The following is a 16944-nucleotide window of genomic DNA, read 5'->3' as shown; positions in this document are numbered from 1 at the left end:
CCAGCACATTGGTCAAGTCACGCTTCCACTTCACCTCTTCACTGGCCCACCCCCCGGGGAGAGGCTCATGTCCCAGGAAGAGGCCCCCAGCCCTGCTCCCTCATGGCCCCACCTTTGTTCCCCGCACTGGACACAAGTGCGACCTCAGTTATAAAAATGAACCAGGCTGTAAGTGTCCGGCAGCAGATGATTGGATCCAAAAACTATGGTACATCTACACAATGGAATACTATGCGGCCATAAAAAAGAAGGAATTCTCATCATTTGCAGCAAACTGGATGGAATTGGAGAACATCATGCTGAGTGAAATAAGCCAATCAATGAAAGAGAAACACCACATGACCTCACTCATTTGTGGATAACAAAGAGCATTATAAACTGATGAACCAAATGATAGATATAGAGACAGTATATCAACAAATAGACTGTCAAATTACAGCGGGGAGGGGAGGAAGATCTGGGGGAGATAATAGATCAACCGAAGGACTTTTATACATGCATATAAGTACAACCAATGGACACAAAACTCTGGGGAGGGAGGGGATGTGTGGGAGGGAGGGTGGGGGGCAAAAAAAAAAATCAATAAAATATATTAAAAAAATAAATAAATAAAATAAAAATAAAATAAAATAAAATAAAATAAGATAAGATAAATGAAGTAAATCTAAAAAAAAAAATGAACCAGGCTGGCCCTGGCTGGTTTGGCTCAGTAGTTAGAGTGTTGGCCTGGGGACCGAAGGGTCGTGGGGTTCGATTCCCAGTCAAGGGCATGTATCTCGGGCGAGTTCCTTACCCAGGTGGGGGCCCGTGTGGGAGGCAACAAATTGATGTGTTTCTCTCATGCTGATGTTTCTCTTTCTCTTTCTCCCCTTCTTCCCTTCCTTTCAACCTCTACAAATTATTGGGGGAAATATCCTCAAGTTAGGATTAAAACAAACAAACAAACCAAGCTGTACCCTCTCATCTCAGGGCCGTTTCTCCATCCCAAACCCTCTCCTGCAGTTGCTGACTTCACCCTCCCACCTCCACTTCAGGTCTCAGCCTTTGTCCTCAGGAGCCTCTCCCAGGCCTGGTTATGCACCTCTCTGTGCTTCCATAGGCTCATGCCTTCCCCCCACAGGACTGTCCCGTATACATGTCCTGGTCTGGATGCCTTTCTTCATGTGCTTCCCAAGAAGGCTGTGAAATAGGCCGAATACGTGAGTGGGGAGAGCAGGCATCTGTATTTTGGCCCTTTAATGGATGACGAAGCCGAGGAGCAGCTATGAAGTAGGCCTGGACCCCCATCTTCTGGTTCCTGGTCCACACCCCAGACTGCCGCTCCAAGTTCACGGGAGCAGACATCGCCATGTGCAAGACCACGTTCACATTCACGGTCACACACAGACACTCAGACTTTCACCGCGTGGTGCTCCTGGCTCGGGGAATCCCCAAGCTCATCCACTCCATCCGCGAGGGTGAGGGACAGGACAGCTGCCCCCCAAGGCCACTGCCCCCCACCTGGAGCCAAGAACCCACTTACTCATCATCTCCCCCACACAGCTTCAGCAGGGCCTTCTTGTATTCGCCAGAGGTGTCATTCTGGGGAGGAGGGAAGAGAGAAGGTTACCTCTCTCCCAGCCCTGGGATCCTCGGACAAGGAGAGACGGTTCTGGAGAGCCCCCAAGAGGGGAGGCTAAACATCTATTCCCCGGAGCCCTGACTTTGCTCCTGTCTGGAAGTGGCCGAGACACCAAAGAGCGGTGTACTGGCGAGTATTTAACAACTGCCCTCCGGGGAGAAAAGCAAAAGAGCCCTGTTTGTAGCATTTGCCAATTGCTGTGGTATAAATACCTCCATCGGATAATTCCAAGCCACCAATATGGTTTCATGGGATGTGAAATGAAGAAGAAACGCTCACTGCTCTGCCGCCAGATAATCCCCAGACCAGCCCTCCCAAAGTGAAAACAGGCCTCCGTGCACAAAAACGTCAGGAAAGGGAAAAAACAAGCAAACATATATACATTTAATAGATGTGGCATATTCCCTCCTGGAGCTTCATAAGGGACTTCATCGAGTCAAAGCTGTCAGAAATTCTGAGATAAAGAAACTGGCTTATCTTGGTTTATTCTAGTTTTTCCCCAAACATTTTCCCACGGAGCCCCTTTTCACATCGTGCTTATAAGATTCTGCTTCAGAAATACACTTTGTGGAGCACAGCTTGAACTCAGAAAGCTTCATCCCATTCACCCCAAAAAAGGAGGAAAAAAACCCAACGCTGCATCGGTCTCTTGACCAAGTCTCATGAGCTGGACACCCCAGAGACAGCAACTGGCCCGAGGCCTAGGGGTCCCAAATAGACGCTTCAGTATCCCCCCTTCTTCCTGGAGACCGGACCCTCGCCGCCCTGGGACAGAGTCCTCTTGGATTCGGCCTGCGGGCCCTTCACGACCCAGCCCCGCCTTCTCTCAGGAGGCGCCTCTCGGCCCGTCTCACAAGCACCCCCAGAACTTCGCTTCCCTGAACGTGCCACAGGCAGGGTTCCTGGAGCTCCCGGGATGCCAGCTTTCAGGGACAGTGGCTCCAGCCCTGTCTCCCCCCCACCTCGTGCCCATCTCCCCGCTCACCTTGATCATGCTGTAAAGCGACTTCTCATACTTGGTCCGGAATATCTCCCGAATGTCCAGCATGTCCAGCTCGCTGCGGGAGACCATGATGCGGATCAGGGTGTTGTCCCGAGTCCCCAGGCCCTGAAAGACAAGCGGGTTTTGGGGACGGAGTTGAGAGGGGGCCAGAGGGCCGACGGCCCCCAGCTTAGTGGAAAATACACTTCTCCTAACAAAACGTTATGATCAAGAGCAAAAGGAAGCAGAACCTGGCCGTTCCCTCCCTGGGTGTCCCTCCTGCTTTGATCTCCATCACTCCAACCCTCATAGGTTTACCTAACTTTGTAGCTCTGAGCAATCTATTGTTTAGGTTTGCACATTTGGGATCTCTGTAACTGTGCCATGTGGATTTATTTTTCCTGCTACTCCTGATGGAGACTGGGTTGTTCCTGGTTTTTTTTTTTTTTAAATATATTTTTATTGATTTTTTACAGAGAGGAAGGGAGAGGGATAGAGTTAGAAACATTGATGAGAGAGAGAAACATCAATCAGCTGCCTCCTGGGGATGTGCCTGCAACCAAGGTACATGCTCTTGACCGGAATCCAACCTGGGACCCTTGAGTCCGCATGCCGACACTATCCACTGAGCCAAACCGGTTTCAGCATGGTTATTCCTCTTTTTCTCCTGACACGGACAATACTGAGATGAGCATTCGAATGTGGGCACACAGGCCACACCTCTCCAGGGCCCCACCCTGGCACCGGGAGACACCGAGTAGGTGCCCACCCCTGTGGGATGGCCACACAGGGGCCTGGGGCCTCTGGCTCTGGCAACACACGCCTGCGTTCACTTCCCTGCGTGCTATGGGCATGTCATTGGTTGTGTGTCCTGGGTGTAAAATACTGGGAAGCAGTGTTGTCCGACGCCCAGAGTAAGCAGCTGGGTCGTGAGTGAGCATCGTGACTCTTAGCGAACAATGCAAACGTGCTTTCTGCTTACCCGGGTCACTATATACACATTCTGATTGATTTTTTTTTAAAGTCCATCTGGCTGGATGGACTGGGTGCAGGCTGTCACCATGCCCTCTGCTCAGTCGGAGGGCAGGGCAGATTCTGGGCGGAAAAGTGTGTGACCAGGTAGCATCTCAAGCTCTGGAGCTCCCCTGGGACACACTGCTCTCACTCTGACCGGCGGCCAATCCCCGAAGGCTCCCTGGGGCTGGTGGACCACAGGGACGTGCCCACGAGTCCCAAAAGAGGACTCCTCCCCGAACCTCGTTCACGTCGAACCCGTCACGCACCTTCATGGCTTTGAAGAGCCTCTCGGCAAAGTACTCCGGGGTGCTCCGGATACACTTCACTGAGGAGAGAGACGGGGTGGTTTCAGGAGGAGGACGGGGTGCCCTGCCCGTTTCCACGGCTCAGGGGGCCGCCACGTCCGAACCCAGGAAGAACCTGGCTCCTGAGAACCTGCAGCCCCAGAGCATCCCGGACCTGCCCGCTTGTACCGCCGCCCCAGGGGGCAAAGAACTCGGGAAACGGTCTCTTGTCATGTGGCTCATGCGTTACAGAGACCCACTTTCCAGTTCCCTTTGGGTTTCCCAGGGCACTGGGCCGGGTGGGGGGTGGCATCTGGGCGGAGCAGGGAAAGGGGTGTCTTCAGATTCGGCTGCACTGAAAGGCACTGGCTGCTGGGCCACTGGTCCTGAGGGCAGAGCGGCCAGAACCTGACCACGGGGAATGGGGCGGCCAGGGGACAGCACAGGGTGGGGAGAGGAGGCCTGGGCTGTATTCCTCTCCTAAGAGACACACAGCCCAGGCTCAGACATGCCTGGATCGCCAGGGCCTCTGGGTCAGGCAGTCGGTCCCCTGCCCCCATTCGTCAGATGAAGAAACTGAGGCCCAGCAAGGATAAGAGACTTGCTTTAAGTCAACAGCAGATTTGGGAGAAGCCCCAGGTTTGAATCCTGACTCCACATTGACCAGTCGGCTCCTGGCATCCCACACACCGAACGTTCATTACAAAATGGCTCCTCGGCCAGGGACACGGCCTCTGTGCAACTCAGCTTTCTCCTCCGTGAAATGGAGACAACGGCAGTGCCCGCTCCGGGCTCCTTTTTAAAGATGAAACCCTCAGCACGGAGCCTGGCACGCAGCTCACGCTCCACGAAACCCACTCTCCTGGTCATTGCTTCCTGAGCCGGCCCAGTGCTCTTTCTCATCCCACCACACACTGGTCCCACCACACACTGGAGGGGGAGCCGGGGCCTGAGGCTCGACCCCTGCCTCCCCGCCTTCCTCTGCAGTGCTGCTCTGGCCAAACCTTTGGAATTCACTGCCCAACGGCTCTCACCTTTCCATCGCCACACCACAGAATTTTTCCTTCCCACCCTCAGCCCCGTGCTCCTGAGCCAGCACCCCACCCCCCTCCCCCCACTGCAGCCCCAGAGGCAACACCAGGACGTACCCACAGCCAGCATCAGCTTCTCAAAGTCCCCGGACAGCTCCGCTCGGATGCTGGCTTCGATGGGCTTCCCCGTGTTCCTCAGATACTCATCGAACACTGCGGGAGGCAGAGAATCAGGGGTGTCAGGAGAGTCCCCGGGGGCGTGGAGAACAAACAGGGATGTCAGAGGGGGAGGCGCTGTGGCCAGGACGGAGTGCTGGCAGGACGGGAGGGCTGGTACTGCGGAGGTGGCAAGGAGGTCGTGCACACTGCTGGCCACCTGCTGCGAATGCTGTGAGCGCCTGGGGACACCTCGGGCTCCAGGGGGAAGACAGGCGGGTCCTTAGACGGAGGGGATAAGCATCCTCTTCACGACTTTGGGGAAGGACCATGCAAACCACTGCCTAACAAATCGGGACTCGTGTCTGGGTTGCTGATGAAGTGGTGGCCACGCTCCGTCGGTAGGAAAGGAGAAGAGAGCAGAGTTCTTGGCACAGCTCCAAGGGGGTAGCCGTAGTCTTTTCTGGAGCTTACCCATCCGAAGATGCTGCTTGCTGCGATTTCCCAAAATGTAAACGAACTGGGCTTCGTCTGTTCCCCATTTCAGTTCCCCCGCCTCGTACAGGTCCTGAAGGAGGAGAGGGGGACTCACTGAAAGAGGAAACCTCGGGACGCAGGGCTCACCGGCCAAGCCGCTCCGAATTGATGCGGAACCCCGAACAGACCATAACTGGCGGCCTCAGGACCTCCGCAGGTACCACACGGCTTTCCCCTTCTTTCCGGGAAACTCCTAGTTAAGCTTCAAGTGCCCAAGGAGACATCCCGTTGGTTGTCAAAGCACTTCCGGCTATCCCCAGGCAGACTTCTGTTTCCCTCCCTCCCTCTCCTCTCTCCCAGCGTGTTTCTTTACAGCTGTATCCTCCTGTTTCTTTATAACTTTGACCCACTGTATATTACAATGATTTCTTTATATGCCTGTCTCTCCACTATGACATGGACCCCCCCAGGACAGGGACACTATCTCAGCATTCTCTCTATCTGCCCCTCCAGAGTTACTGCACATAGTGGGGCTCAACACGCCTCGAATAGATGGTATATCCAAGGAGAAGGTGTTCGTGTGGTTAACATAATCCTAGTACTGTCTGATTTTGTTTATTAGAGATCCCTCGATGCATGGCAGAGTGCCTGGCACATAGTAGGTGTTCAGCAAATATTAACTAACAACTAACTGAATAAATGGAAGAGTTAAGGAAGCTCCAAAATACACCTTACCCACTTTACACGTTGTGCACCTTAGAAAGATAACATACATCCTCTCTTTAACAAAGCACTACATACGCGAAGCCTGTGAGCCAGTTATTTCTGGTATTTGCAAATGACTTCGCCTCCCACCCTCCCCCGGGCCCCCAACCGTTCCCCTCTCTCGGGGCTCCCTCGCTGTGCCTCGGGGACCTCCTCAGGGCTTGTTTACCTGGGCATCCTGCTGCACCAAGTCCTCGCTCACCACATCGTCCTCCTCCCTGGTTCCCTGGGCAGAGAGACAAGGAGCACGTGGTTCAGACACCAGGGCCAGGGGAGGCCTGGTGCCAGGGGTGGAGATAGGGAACACCGGGAAAACCCAGTGGGCCTCTGAGTGTCAGAGAAGTGACTTATGGCAGCCATGAGTCGAGACCACATCATCTCTTTTGTGGGAAATCATAGTCCCTCCGCTGGCTTTTCCCTTCATCCTTGGAGCTGGGACCAGGGTCGGGGGGAGTCCTGAGAACAAGGTCCTTCCAGGTGCCCCCCTCCCAGGGGAAGCGAGGCCTCGTACCGAGAACACCTCGGAGGGCAGGGCCCCTGCCACAAGGCCTAGCAAGGCCCAAGACGCTCCCAACAAGATCACAAAAGTCCGAATGTGTGCATTCTGGTAGGGGCTCCCAAGAATTCGCCAAACAGGATCGGAGGCCTGGGCCCTCAGATCTCAGCTCTGACGCTGTGAAGGCACCAGATCTCACTGGTGCTCCTCACTCCCCACAGGCCCACGGACACTCGCATGGACAGGGACAGCCAACAGAAACAAAGAGGAGGCTTCATTATAGAGACAGCTGCCTAAAGGCTTGCTCCTCGGAGCTGGGCTTGCGCTATCTCCGTGTCTGTTCCCACAGGGCCTGCGGCCACAGAGATGGCCACGAGGCTGGACAGGTTCCCATGAGACCTGCTCCCCAGTGCACTGCAGTCATGCAAAATGCAGGCCTGCTGCTGCCAGGACTTTCAATTATTCAAAAGGGTCCAGACGTCTGGGGTTTTCTAACAAAATCTCCCTGTTCGTAATGTTAGCAAACTAACTATCTAAATAGGTGGGTTTTTTTAAAACCCACTGTGTGGGGGAAATCCCTACTTCACAGCCTTTCTATGGTCTCTCTCTTTTTAAAAAAAAAATATATTTTATTGATTTTTTACAGAGAAGAAGGGAGAGGAAAAGAGAGTCGGAAACATCGATGAGAGAGAAACATCGATCAGCTGCCTCTTGCACCCTCCCCCCACTGGGGGTGTGCCCACAACCAAGGTACATGCCTTTGACCGGAATCGAACCTGGGACCCTTGAGTCCGCAGGCGGATGCTCTATTCACTGAACCAAACCGGTTTTGGCTGTGGTCTCTTTTTTATGGGCTCCTCTGTGGGGCAGGAGGAGCAGCGGGGCAGGAGGAGCAGCAGGGCAGGATGAGGGGGATTCAGTGCGGCAGCCCCAGGACCACCTCAGCCCAGGCTGGAGAAGCAATGGCAGGAGGGAGGCCCGGGGAGGCGGGAGGAGTGTGTATGGAGAGAGGAAAGAGGTCACAGGAGAGGATATTCCTGGGCAGAAGAGGGGAGGGTGCCTGCAAAGGGAAATGTGGGTCACCTGCCTGTGCAAACCAGGGTAACAGAGCAGACACCTGGACGCTCAAATTCTACACCCGGTGAGCCAGAGGGAAACCATCTCAAGTTCAAGGACAAATGTGCAGAGGGGGAGGCAGTGGCCATAGTGTGTGAGGAGCTGCCAAGAAGCCAAGAAGCCCCTCACAGGCTCTCCCGTCTGTGGAGACAGGGCGGTGCACTCTGGCAGAGAGCTCAGGGCCCCACGTGGACCAACCTGGAGCAGGACCACGAGCATCTTCTGGAAGTGGCCTGAGGTGTCGCCGATGATGTCAGCCTCCAGGTCTCGCTCGTAGGCTGCAGGTTAGAACACAAGCTCTAGTCCCATCCCCAGGACACCCCAGGGATCCAGGAGAAGGGTCCCTGCTACCACCAAATGATCAGATATTGGTTACAAATCCAAAACCCCTGTATCCATGATAACCCTGGCAAGACCCAAGGTGTGTTTTCGCAGTTCCTTGTACTGACCTAGTATGATGGCATCTCTATCCCACCTGTGCCATCCTCCTCCGGGCACCATCATCGCTCAGTGGACAGTGGTTACATCCTCCTGACTATTCCCTCTGTGTCTGCTCTCACTCCCTCTCCGATCCACAGCCAGGAGGGTGACCATGTCTTAAAGCCATGTCTGATCACGGGCTCCTGCTTTCCACTGGACTTAGAATAAAATACCATGGCTTCCTCTCGGCCTACAATGTCCTGTGCCCCACCCTCTGTGCTCCAGCCTCACCCTGGCTACCAGGCTCGTTTCTGCTCCAGGGCCTGGGACTTGCTGTCCCCTCTGTCTGCCAGGATCTTCTCCCACTCTCTCTGTACTGGTTCCTTCTCATTCCAGGCTTTCCAGGGCCACCTGTCTGAAGCAGGTCTTCCCCAGTTAAGTTTCATTTTTATCTCATTTGTTTTCTACATAACATAACCACAGCATCAACGCGCTTAGCTGTTTATTGTCTGGATCCCTCTTCATCTCATTAGCCTATAAGCTCTCAGAGGCAGGGGCTACATGTGTCTTGCCTCGCATCATATCCTGAGACCCTGGCACCCTGCCCAGCACAGAACACCTGTGGACTGGGGGACAGTCAGATGAGGGGAGGAGGAAAGAAGATGGATAAATAGGTTCTTAGGGTCGCCATTGTTGCAATCCCCCCCATTTCATGTCTAAAACCCCCGAAGGGCCCCTCCCACCCATCTCACCATCTTTGTACGCTGCCACCAGCTGGTGGATCTGCTCATTGGTCCGGGAAGCCAAGATCTCAATGAGGCACTTCTCATCGGTGCCGATGCCCTGGGAGAGGAGAAGGGGCACGTGAGTCAAGGGCTGGGATGGGCCTTGGGCTGGGATTCTGGAATGGCCAGAGCTAAAAAACCTCAGCACTTAGGGCGTTCCTGATACAGCTCGTAAGCAGCGGTTGGTAAATAATGCTCCAAGAACCAAAAGACATAGATTCTAGCACCCCCCCCCCCCGACACACACACACACACACACACACACACACACACACACACACACACACTCACACAGTCCCAATATGCCTAGATTGCCAGTTCAATCTCTGGCCTGGACACATACAAGAAGCAACTAATGAATGCATAAATAAGTGGAACAACAAATCAATGTTTCTCTCTCTCATTCTCTCTTCCTCTCTCTCGAAAAACAATCAATAAAAAAAATTTTTAAAAAAAGAAAACTTTAAATTCTGGGTCTCAGTTTTCTCTTCTGTAAAACGGAGATGCTACGAGTTGTTCTACCATCTCACGGGGAGATGGAGAAGGTAATGATCTCTCCCATTGCTTCTCCAGGGCTAGAAACTGCTGGTGTGGGGGTCTGGGCCAAGGGCCCCTTTCCATACTGACGTGTGTCCCTCATCTGTCCCCCTGGAGGAGAACGTGGGACAGGGTTCAGGCAAGTTGCCTCTTGAAGCAAGGCACACCCATGCGTGGGTGAGGGCTCCAAAGACTTGCTGCAGGGCCAGAATCTTACCCTTCACCACACCCACGCCCCAACACATGCAGGCTCACACTTCTTACCGCGAGGGCGTCTTTAATTTCTTTGGCATCACAGTAGGCCAGTGGCCTCATCAGACCCACAATCAGCCTTTCAAACTTCCCCATCAGCTCCGACTTCAGGTCTGCAATGAGGTCCTAGTGGGTGGGGGATGGGGGGGGGAGGAAGGGGAAGAGCAGTTACACCGATAAGAATCACACTTACTGAGCATGGACTCTGGACAGGCACTGGGCTAAGTAAGCTCATTTCATTGTCACTCTTGGAGCTGTGAGCTACCATCAACCCAGAGAGGCAGGCGTGGAGATGTCAGGCCACCTGCCCCAAGCCACACAGCGGCACGTGGTGCAGGGGTCAGGTCCCCAGGCCCTGCCTGCTCCCCGCCACGGCTCATTTACTCATGTACTGTGTCTCCCTCCCACGACCAGCAAGACTGAGGGGTTGGTGCCTCCCTCCCTGGTCTCGTCCATCTGTGTGGCCCTAACACCCAGCACAGGGCCCAGCACACAGCAGGCGCTCGAGGCAGTCTGTGGCTAATGGTCCCTGACTGAAGAGAAAAAAAAGGCCAAAAGCACCAGCACAGAGGCTGATCCGGAGCAAAATGCGCGGGAAAGACCCCAAAGGAATACACAGGGATGAGATCATCCCCCCAGCCCCACCCCCTGCCCTCCGGTCGCCATGGTTACCTTGCCATAGAGGGACTTGTAGCTCTGGGAGATCTCTTGCCTCTGCCTGTTGCTCCGGGAAGTGATCAGCTCCAGGATGGCCTCCTTGTCACTGCCTGGAGTAGGGGTGTCGAACTCAATCAGAGAAGGGGCCAAAATCTAAAATCCAGCCTAAATCGCGGGCCGAATGGTTTACTGAACAGTCATAAACTGACAATGTCATAAACTGACAGCGGAGTGCAGTGATGACAGCGCGGTGCGGGCCACATTGCAAGGCCTGGCGGGCTGGATTTGGCCCGCGGGCCTTGTGTTTGACACATGTGGCGTGGAGGAAGGGAGGACACCCGCACCTAACCCAACCTGCCTCCAGGAAGCCCACCAGGGCTGCGCCCTGCAGTCCTGGGCATTAGCCTTCTGCTCCCAGGGGGTGGCATCACAGGGAGGACCTCTGGGGCCCGTCAAGCCCCCACTAAGAGGGCTCGTAGCACACACAGTATGTGAGCTCCGAGGGCCCGTGATTCAGCTCCCCATCACACAAATAAGAAAACTGAGGCTGGGGATGGGGGGGCAAGGACTCACCCCAGGTCTTACAAAGAGCCTGGCTTAGAAGACCTCAGGGGTCCTAGCACCCAGGACAGGGTTCTTTCAACAAAGAAAAGAGAATACTGAGGCCCTGGCTGGTGTTGCTAAGTAGAGCGTTGGCCTGCACACTGAAAGGTCACAGGCTCGATTCCTGGTCAAGGGCCCATACCTGGGTTGCAGGTTCAATCCCCAGGCTTTATCAAGGTGTGTGCAGGAGGCAACTGATCAATGTGCCTCTCTCACATCAATGTTTCTCTCTCCCTCTGCTGACCTCCCTTTCTACTCTCTCTAAAAATCAATGAAAAACACTTCCTTAGGCGAGGATTAACAACAGAACAAAAAGAGAGAATGCTGAGAACCAAGTTCAGGATAGTGGCTCCCCGAGAGGAGAGGAGTGGAGTGATCAGCAGGAGGACCTGCCAGGGAGGGTCTAACCAGAGGAGGAAGCGAGTGCAGTTCTCAAGCGGGGAGGCAGGTCTGTGGGCGAAGCCTCTGTTTAACTCAATCAGAGAAGGGGCCAAAATCTAAAATCCAGCCTAAATCGCGGGCCGAATGGTTTACTGAACAGTCATAAACTGACAATGTCATAAACTGACAGCGGGGTGCAGTGATGACAGCACGGTGTGGGCCACATTGCAAGGCCTGGCGGGCTGGATTTGGCCCGCGGGCCTTGTGTTTGACACATGTGCTCTAGAGTCTAGACCTTGTTGGTCTGGAGTATTTCATTGTAAAATGATGAAAAAGAGTAAGAAAACAAAAGAGTGAGTGAGTGTATCTTCCATCTCACCCCAACCCACACCCCCAAAAGGGCTCAGGGATGTGCCCACAAGCCCCAGCGAGTCCTGCTTCCTTTCCGGGACCCCACTCCCAGGGGCGGGCACCCACCGAAGCCCTTCATGGCGGTGTACAGCGCCTCGGCATCCTGGCTGGGATCAAAGTTTGGGAAGTCATGAATGGAGCCGCGGTACTTGGCACCCTGTGGAGAGAGAAGCAGAGGGTGAGCTGCTGACCCTGACCCTGACCGGGGCTCCAGCCCCAACCCCAGGCCACATTCCCAACCTTGGCCACAGGCGAGTCCAGGCTGAGCCCTTTCTCCTAAAACTGAGCGTTGACCACAGAAAGCCTGGCAGAGGGCTGACTCTCCTGGTATCTGCTACCACAACCTGCCCCCGGACGGTGCCAATTCCCGTGGGAGGGTGGCCCAGCCAAGCCTGGAAACGATCCCTACAGCGGTAACAAGAGCCCCTCATATTTGTATGGCACTCTCTGATTTACAAAGCCCTTTCGCCTCCATCGCGATGCTTTCAGCAACTTGGAGAAGCACCTAAGACGATCTCTATCACAGAAACAAAGACACCGAGCCCAGAGGAGGGAAGCCTGCTGCCAGGGTCCCTGGAAGCCAGCTCCCCTCTGCTCTCCGGCTCCAGAACCCTGCAGCTGCCAGCACCTGGGGGCGGGGGTCTTGGCCCGGAGAGCCCAGAGCCACCCCCAGGATCAATGCCAGGACAAGGCACCGCCCCTCTGGGACCAGTAAACTGAGCTGCGCGCTGGCATCTGAGGACAGGCTGGCTGGGTGCTCGGGGCGAAGGGGCAGAGACGTGGAGCCAGAGGATTTCAGACATGGAACCTGAATGCACAATAGGCTGCTTCACAGAGAAGTCCGGGTGGGTCAGCTACACTGCTGGAGAAGCGTGAGGTCCAGGGGAGCGGCAGAGAGCTGAGAGCCGAAGGTGCCGGGGTCCCAGGCACTGAGCACACAGCCTGGGGACACGGCACTCAACCTGGGCCAGGCCCGACATGGCAAGCTCTAGATTCAGGGAAAGAGAAGACCCCATTCCATCTTTCACGAGCTTCTGACCCAATGGAGATGAGAGACAAACATAAAGCTTGCAGCAAATACCCGAAGATAGATGCAAAGTAAAGTGGGGAAACAGCAGAGGTGGAAGCCAGCCTGGGGGAGGGAACCAGGAAAGGCTTGGTGGCGGACAGTGGGGAGGGAGTTTGGGGGTGGCCCACATAAACTATGTCTTAAAGGAAGAAGTAGACAGGCCTCTGATCACCTCCCGCGTCTCCCAGGGACCTGGCCTGGCATTTGAGTGCTCTCTGGTTCACATCTGCTGCTGCTGGCTTCTCGGAGGTATGCAGGCGTGGGCGCCGCGTGGGCACCGGGCTGCTATTTAAAGCTCGGACAGGGCGGGTGGCCAGAAAGGAACACAGCCCTCTTCCCGCCATCAGTGAATCCCTTGCAACCTGATCACAGCCCTGGACAGAGAAGGAACGAGGAAGGAACGCGTGCCCAATACCGGGACCAGAAGAGAGACAGTCCCTCTAGAAAGCTCCGTGTCTGTCCTGCTCGCTGACGCACTCCCCGCACCCAGCACAGGGCCTGGCACAGCAGCACTCACTAAAGACTTGTTTCCTAGACCCATGGTCGGCAAACGGGCTCGCGAGCCACATGTGGCTCTTGGGCCCCTTGAGTGTGGCTCTTCCACAAAATACCACGGCCTGGGCGAGTCTATTTTGGAGTGGCGTTAGAAGAAGTTTAAGTTTAAAAAATTTGGCTCTCAAAAGAAATTTCAGCCGAGACCGCTTTGGCTCAATGGATAGAGTGTTGGCTTGGGGACTGAAAGGTCCCGGGTTCGATTCCGGACAAGGGCATGTACCTTGGTTGCAGGCGCATCCCCGGTGGGGGGGGGTGGGGGGGTGTAGGAGGTAGCTGATCGATGATTCTCTCTCATCGATGTTTCTAACTCTCTATCCCTCTCTCTTCCTCTCTGTAAAAAATCAATAAAAAAAAAAAATTTCAATCATTGTGCTGTTGATATGTGGCTCTGTTGACTAGTGAGTTTGCCGACCACTGACCTAGATGAATGGGTGCGTGAATGGGTGATGACCCAGTGTGTTCTGAGCAGAAGGAAGGTAGGATCCAAGCTGTGTCCTAAAGGACACGTAACAGCTGGCCCCACAGGGCTGGGCAGGGCGAGGGCTTCAGAGAGCAAACAGCCTGGCAAAGGCTTGGAGGCAAGAGCAAGTCACACGGAGGGAAGCCAGCCCACGGCTTCGGCGCTCAGTGCAGACGTCCAACGTCGCCAAGATCACGGGAGTGTAAACTGCCAGGAGGGAGCGAGAAGATAGAAGTGTGTCCCAGGATGAAGGGCAGAGATGTCAGCAATGGCCGGTGAGCTGAGAACCCTCTCCTGTCGCTGCCCCCACCTCCACCTTCTCCCTCCTCCCACACTGCAGTGGTTTAGGTAGTGTTTGGGGAAGGAGCTGCAGCTAAAAGATGAGGCAATGCCATCCTGGGGGAAGGGAATTCTAAGGACAGGCATAAGGCTTGATCAAAATGAACTCTTAGAGCCAGGCCAGTGTGGCTCAATGGTGGAGCATCAACCTATGAACCAGGTTTGATTCCCAGTTGGGGCACATGCCCAGATTGTGGGCACAATCCCCATTAGGGGACGTTCTGGAGGCAGCTGGTCAATGTTGATGTTTCTTTCTCATGGATGTTTCTATCTCACTCTCCCCCTCCCTTCCTCTCTCTGAAGTCAATCCTATATAATAAAGATATAATATGCAAATGGTCGTTACATAACGATTGCATAATGACTGGATCACGGATCAGCAGGAGGGTGGAGCTACAAGTGGGCAGCAGAGAGCAACAGGAGGGAACGGGGCAGCAAGCTATGGGGGTGAGGGGGAGCTACAGGAGGGGGCAAGGCAGCAAGCTATGGAGGTCATCAGGGAGGCCAGGGGAACTACAGGAGAATGGGGCAGTGGGCAGAGAGCTACTGGAGGGCTGCAGCGAGCTAATGGTGAGCTACTGGCTCACGGATTTGTGCGCAGGGCTACTAGTAAAAACATATTTAAACAAAAATAAAAACTATCCCTTAGAGATTGGCCTAGCAAGCAGCAGGGTCTCTCTCCCACAAGGGTCTTTGCACAAGGATGATAAAATCTTCTGGGGGACCACCAGCCAGGTTAGTTATCCCTGGACCCGGCAGGATCACAGCCGCCAGAAGAGGGGGTGCAGGGCGCCTCAGCACTGGTCACACAGAGACACAATCAGCACTGGTCACACAGAGACAGTCCTTCAAATCACCCAGGCTCAAGTGTCCCACCATCGGCTATCCTCACACCAAGCTGGTGAATTTTTCGTCCCCAAGTGCCACCTGTGCAGCTGTCCTACTTCTCTGGCAGACAGGTTCCAGGCCTCCGGGGCCCACAATTGAGGGGGGAGGGAGAGCAGAGGCAAAGGGACTTTCCACCCTGAAATATTCAGCAGGTCCCAATGCCAGCTGGTGAGCAGCCTGAACCCTAGGGCCCTGAGGTCTTGGGCCCCATCCAGGCTGCGGCTGGAGTAGGAGCGCCCAGGCCTCTGGGGAGCAGAGGTGACACCACCCAGAGAGAGGACTGTGGCCAGGGCTCCCCCGGAGAGCTAGCTGCCTTGATTATATCTGACCCAGGCCTCTTGCCTGGAATTCCAGCACCTGCCCTCTTGCCCTGTCCTCAAAGGGTTCCTACACCCATGATCCCATTCAAACTCAGACACCCCTGTGCACCTGAGGCGACAGAGCCATGCCTCCAGGACCTTTCTATGACACCACACTATTTCCTCAGTCTTTGGGCCTCAAGTCCTCCTCTTCTGAACAGAAAGAGAGGGAGAATAGCACAATCACAGAAGTAACTGGGAGTGATCTGGGCCAGAGAAAAGAGTAGGTTTTTTCTGTGCATGAGTGTGTGAGTGTGTGTGTGTGTGTGTGTGTGTGTTTGCATGTGTGTGGTGAAGGTGGGCACACTAGAAGCCGAACTAAGGTGCTAATAATTGGGAGCAATAGACCAATTGGAAGACCTTTGTCACACTTTTCTAGTATTGTCTTCTGCAAACTCCTCCCCTCCTAACCCTTTGCACTCCCAGCATGCCTGTTACAGCTACTGCCCTGAGCGCACTGCTTCCTCTCCCTCCCTTCTGCTCCAGCAGCCCCTCTACCTAGACCTCTCAGCCCCCTGCTCTTTCTGGGTGGCCCCTCCAGGCAGCTGCCCCATTCCCCCCACCTAGGTGCCCCCAGAGCACCAACACCATGCATGGGGGTTGCAACTCACCCCATAGGACCAGAGACCCCTAGTATTCTGCCACCCTAGGACTCTTGCTTGCAGGATGTCTACTGGCCCTTGGCCCATGGCAACATGGGTCAGCCAGGCAGACAGCATGGTCTGGGAGCACTAGACCAGGAGTCCAAGATCTGAGCCCTAGGTCCTGGCCCTTCTGACCTCCCAGGGCCTGATGTGTCTACTTCAGTCACCTAGAATCTTGCAGTTCAAAAGCCGCTCAGAAAGTACCTGGGGCTGACTGCCCATGGAGAATGAGGAACAGCAAAAGTTCCGCCTTGGCTCTTTGCCCATAACCAGGAATATCCTCTCCTCCTGGTTAAAGAGTTCACTTGTGCAAAGTGTGCTCCACAGAAGCTCACAGGGGCCAGAGCTAGAGTTGTACTGACCTATATCACATGATACACTGTGCTCTTCAAAAACTCTGACTGGACATCCTGAAGGCTCTTGTTCATTGGGTGGTGGGCCATGAAGACAGGGACGAAGTTTAGTTTTCCCTGAGCTCAACCACCTCACAATGGAAACTGAGGCCCGGAGAGGGTGAAGAATCCCCCCAAGATCACACAGCTTCTGCATTATGTCCACGGCCAGAGGCTCTGTGACTGAAGTGAGGCACAAACGGGGCCAAGTCAAAAGTCCCTTAGTTTGATTCTTCCTTTTCGATCC

General features: G+C 54.6%; 1 protein-coding gene across 3 annotated transcripts in view; it reads right to left on the bottom strand.

Moving 5' to 3' along the window:
* Positions 1 to 16944, bottom strand: part of ANXA6 (annexin A6) — a 50222-nt gene that overhangs the window by 20633 nt on the left and 12645 nt on the right. For all 3 annotated transcript variants that reach the window (XM_084884043.1, XM_084884045.1, XM_084884044.1), the window contains exons 3-13: positions 12058 to 12148; positions 10612 to 10706; positions 9952 to 10065; positions 9118 to 9208; positions 8144 to 8223; positions 6503 to 6559; positions 5566 to 5659; positions 5053 to 5148; positions 3887 to 3945; positions 2607 to 2729; positions 1523 to 1581 (exon numbers count right to left, since the gene is read on the bottom strand). In XM_084884043.1, coding sequence (XP_084740169.1) covers positions 1523 to 1581; positions 2607 to 2729; positions 3887 to 3945; positions 5053 to 5148; positions 5566 to 5659; positions 6503 to 6559; positions 8144 to 8223; positions 9118 to 9208; positions 9952 to 10065; positions 10612 to 10706; positions 12058 to 12148 — 959 coding nt within the window. The remainder of the gene's footprint in view (positions 1 to 1522; positions 1582 to 2606; positions 2730 to 3886; positions 3946 to 5052; positions 5149 to 5565; positions 5660 to 6502; positions 6560 to 8143; positions 8224 to 9117; positions 9209 to 9951; positions 10066 to 10611; positions 10707 to 12057; positions 12149 to 16944) is intronic.

The sequence above is a fragment of the Pipistrellus hanaki genome (genome assembly GCF_964339955.1).
Source record: "Pipistrellus hanaki genome assembly, chromosome: 5".
NCBI classification, from domain to species: domain Eukaryota; kingdom Metazoa; phylum Chordata; class Mammalia; order Chiroptera; family Vespertilionidae; genus Pipistrellus; species Pipistrellus hanaki.
Note: the sequence above shows the minus strand (reverse complement) of the source record. Positions and strands in the feature narration are given on the sequence as shown.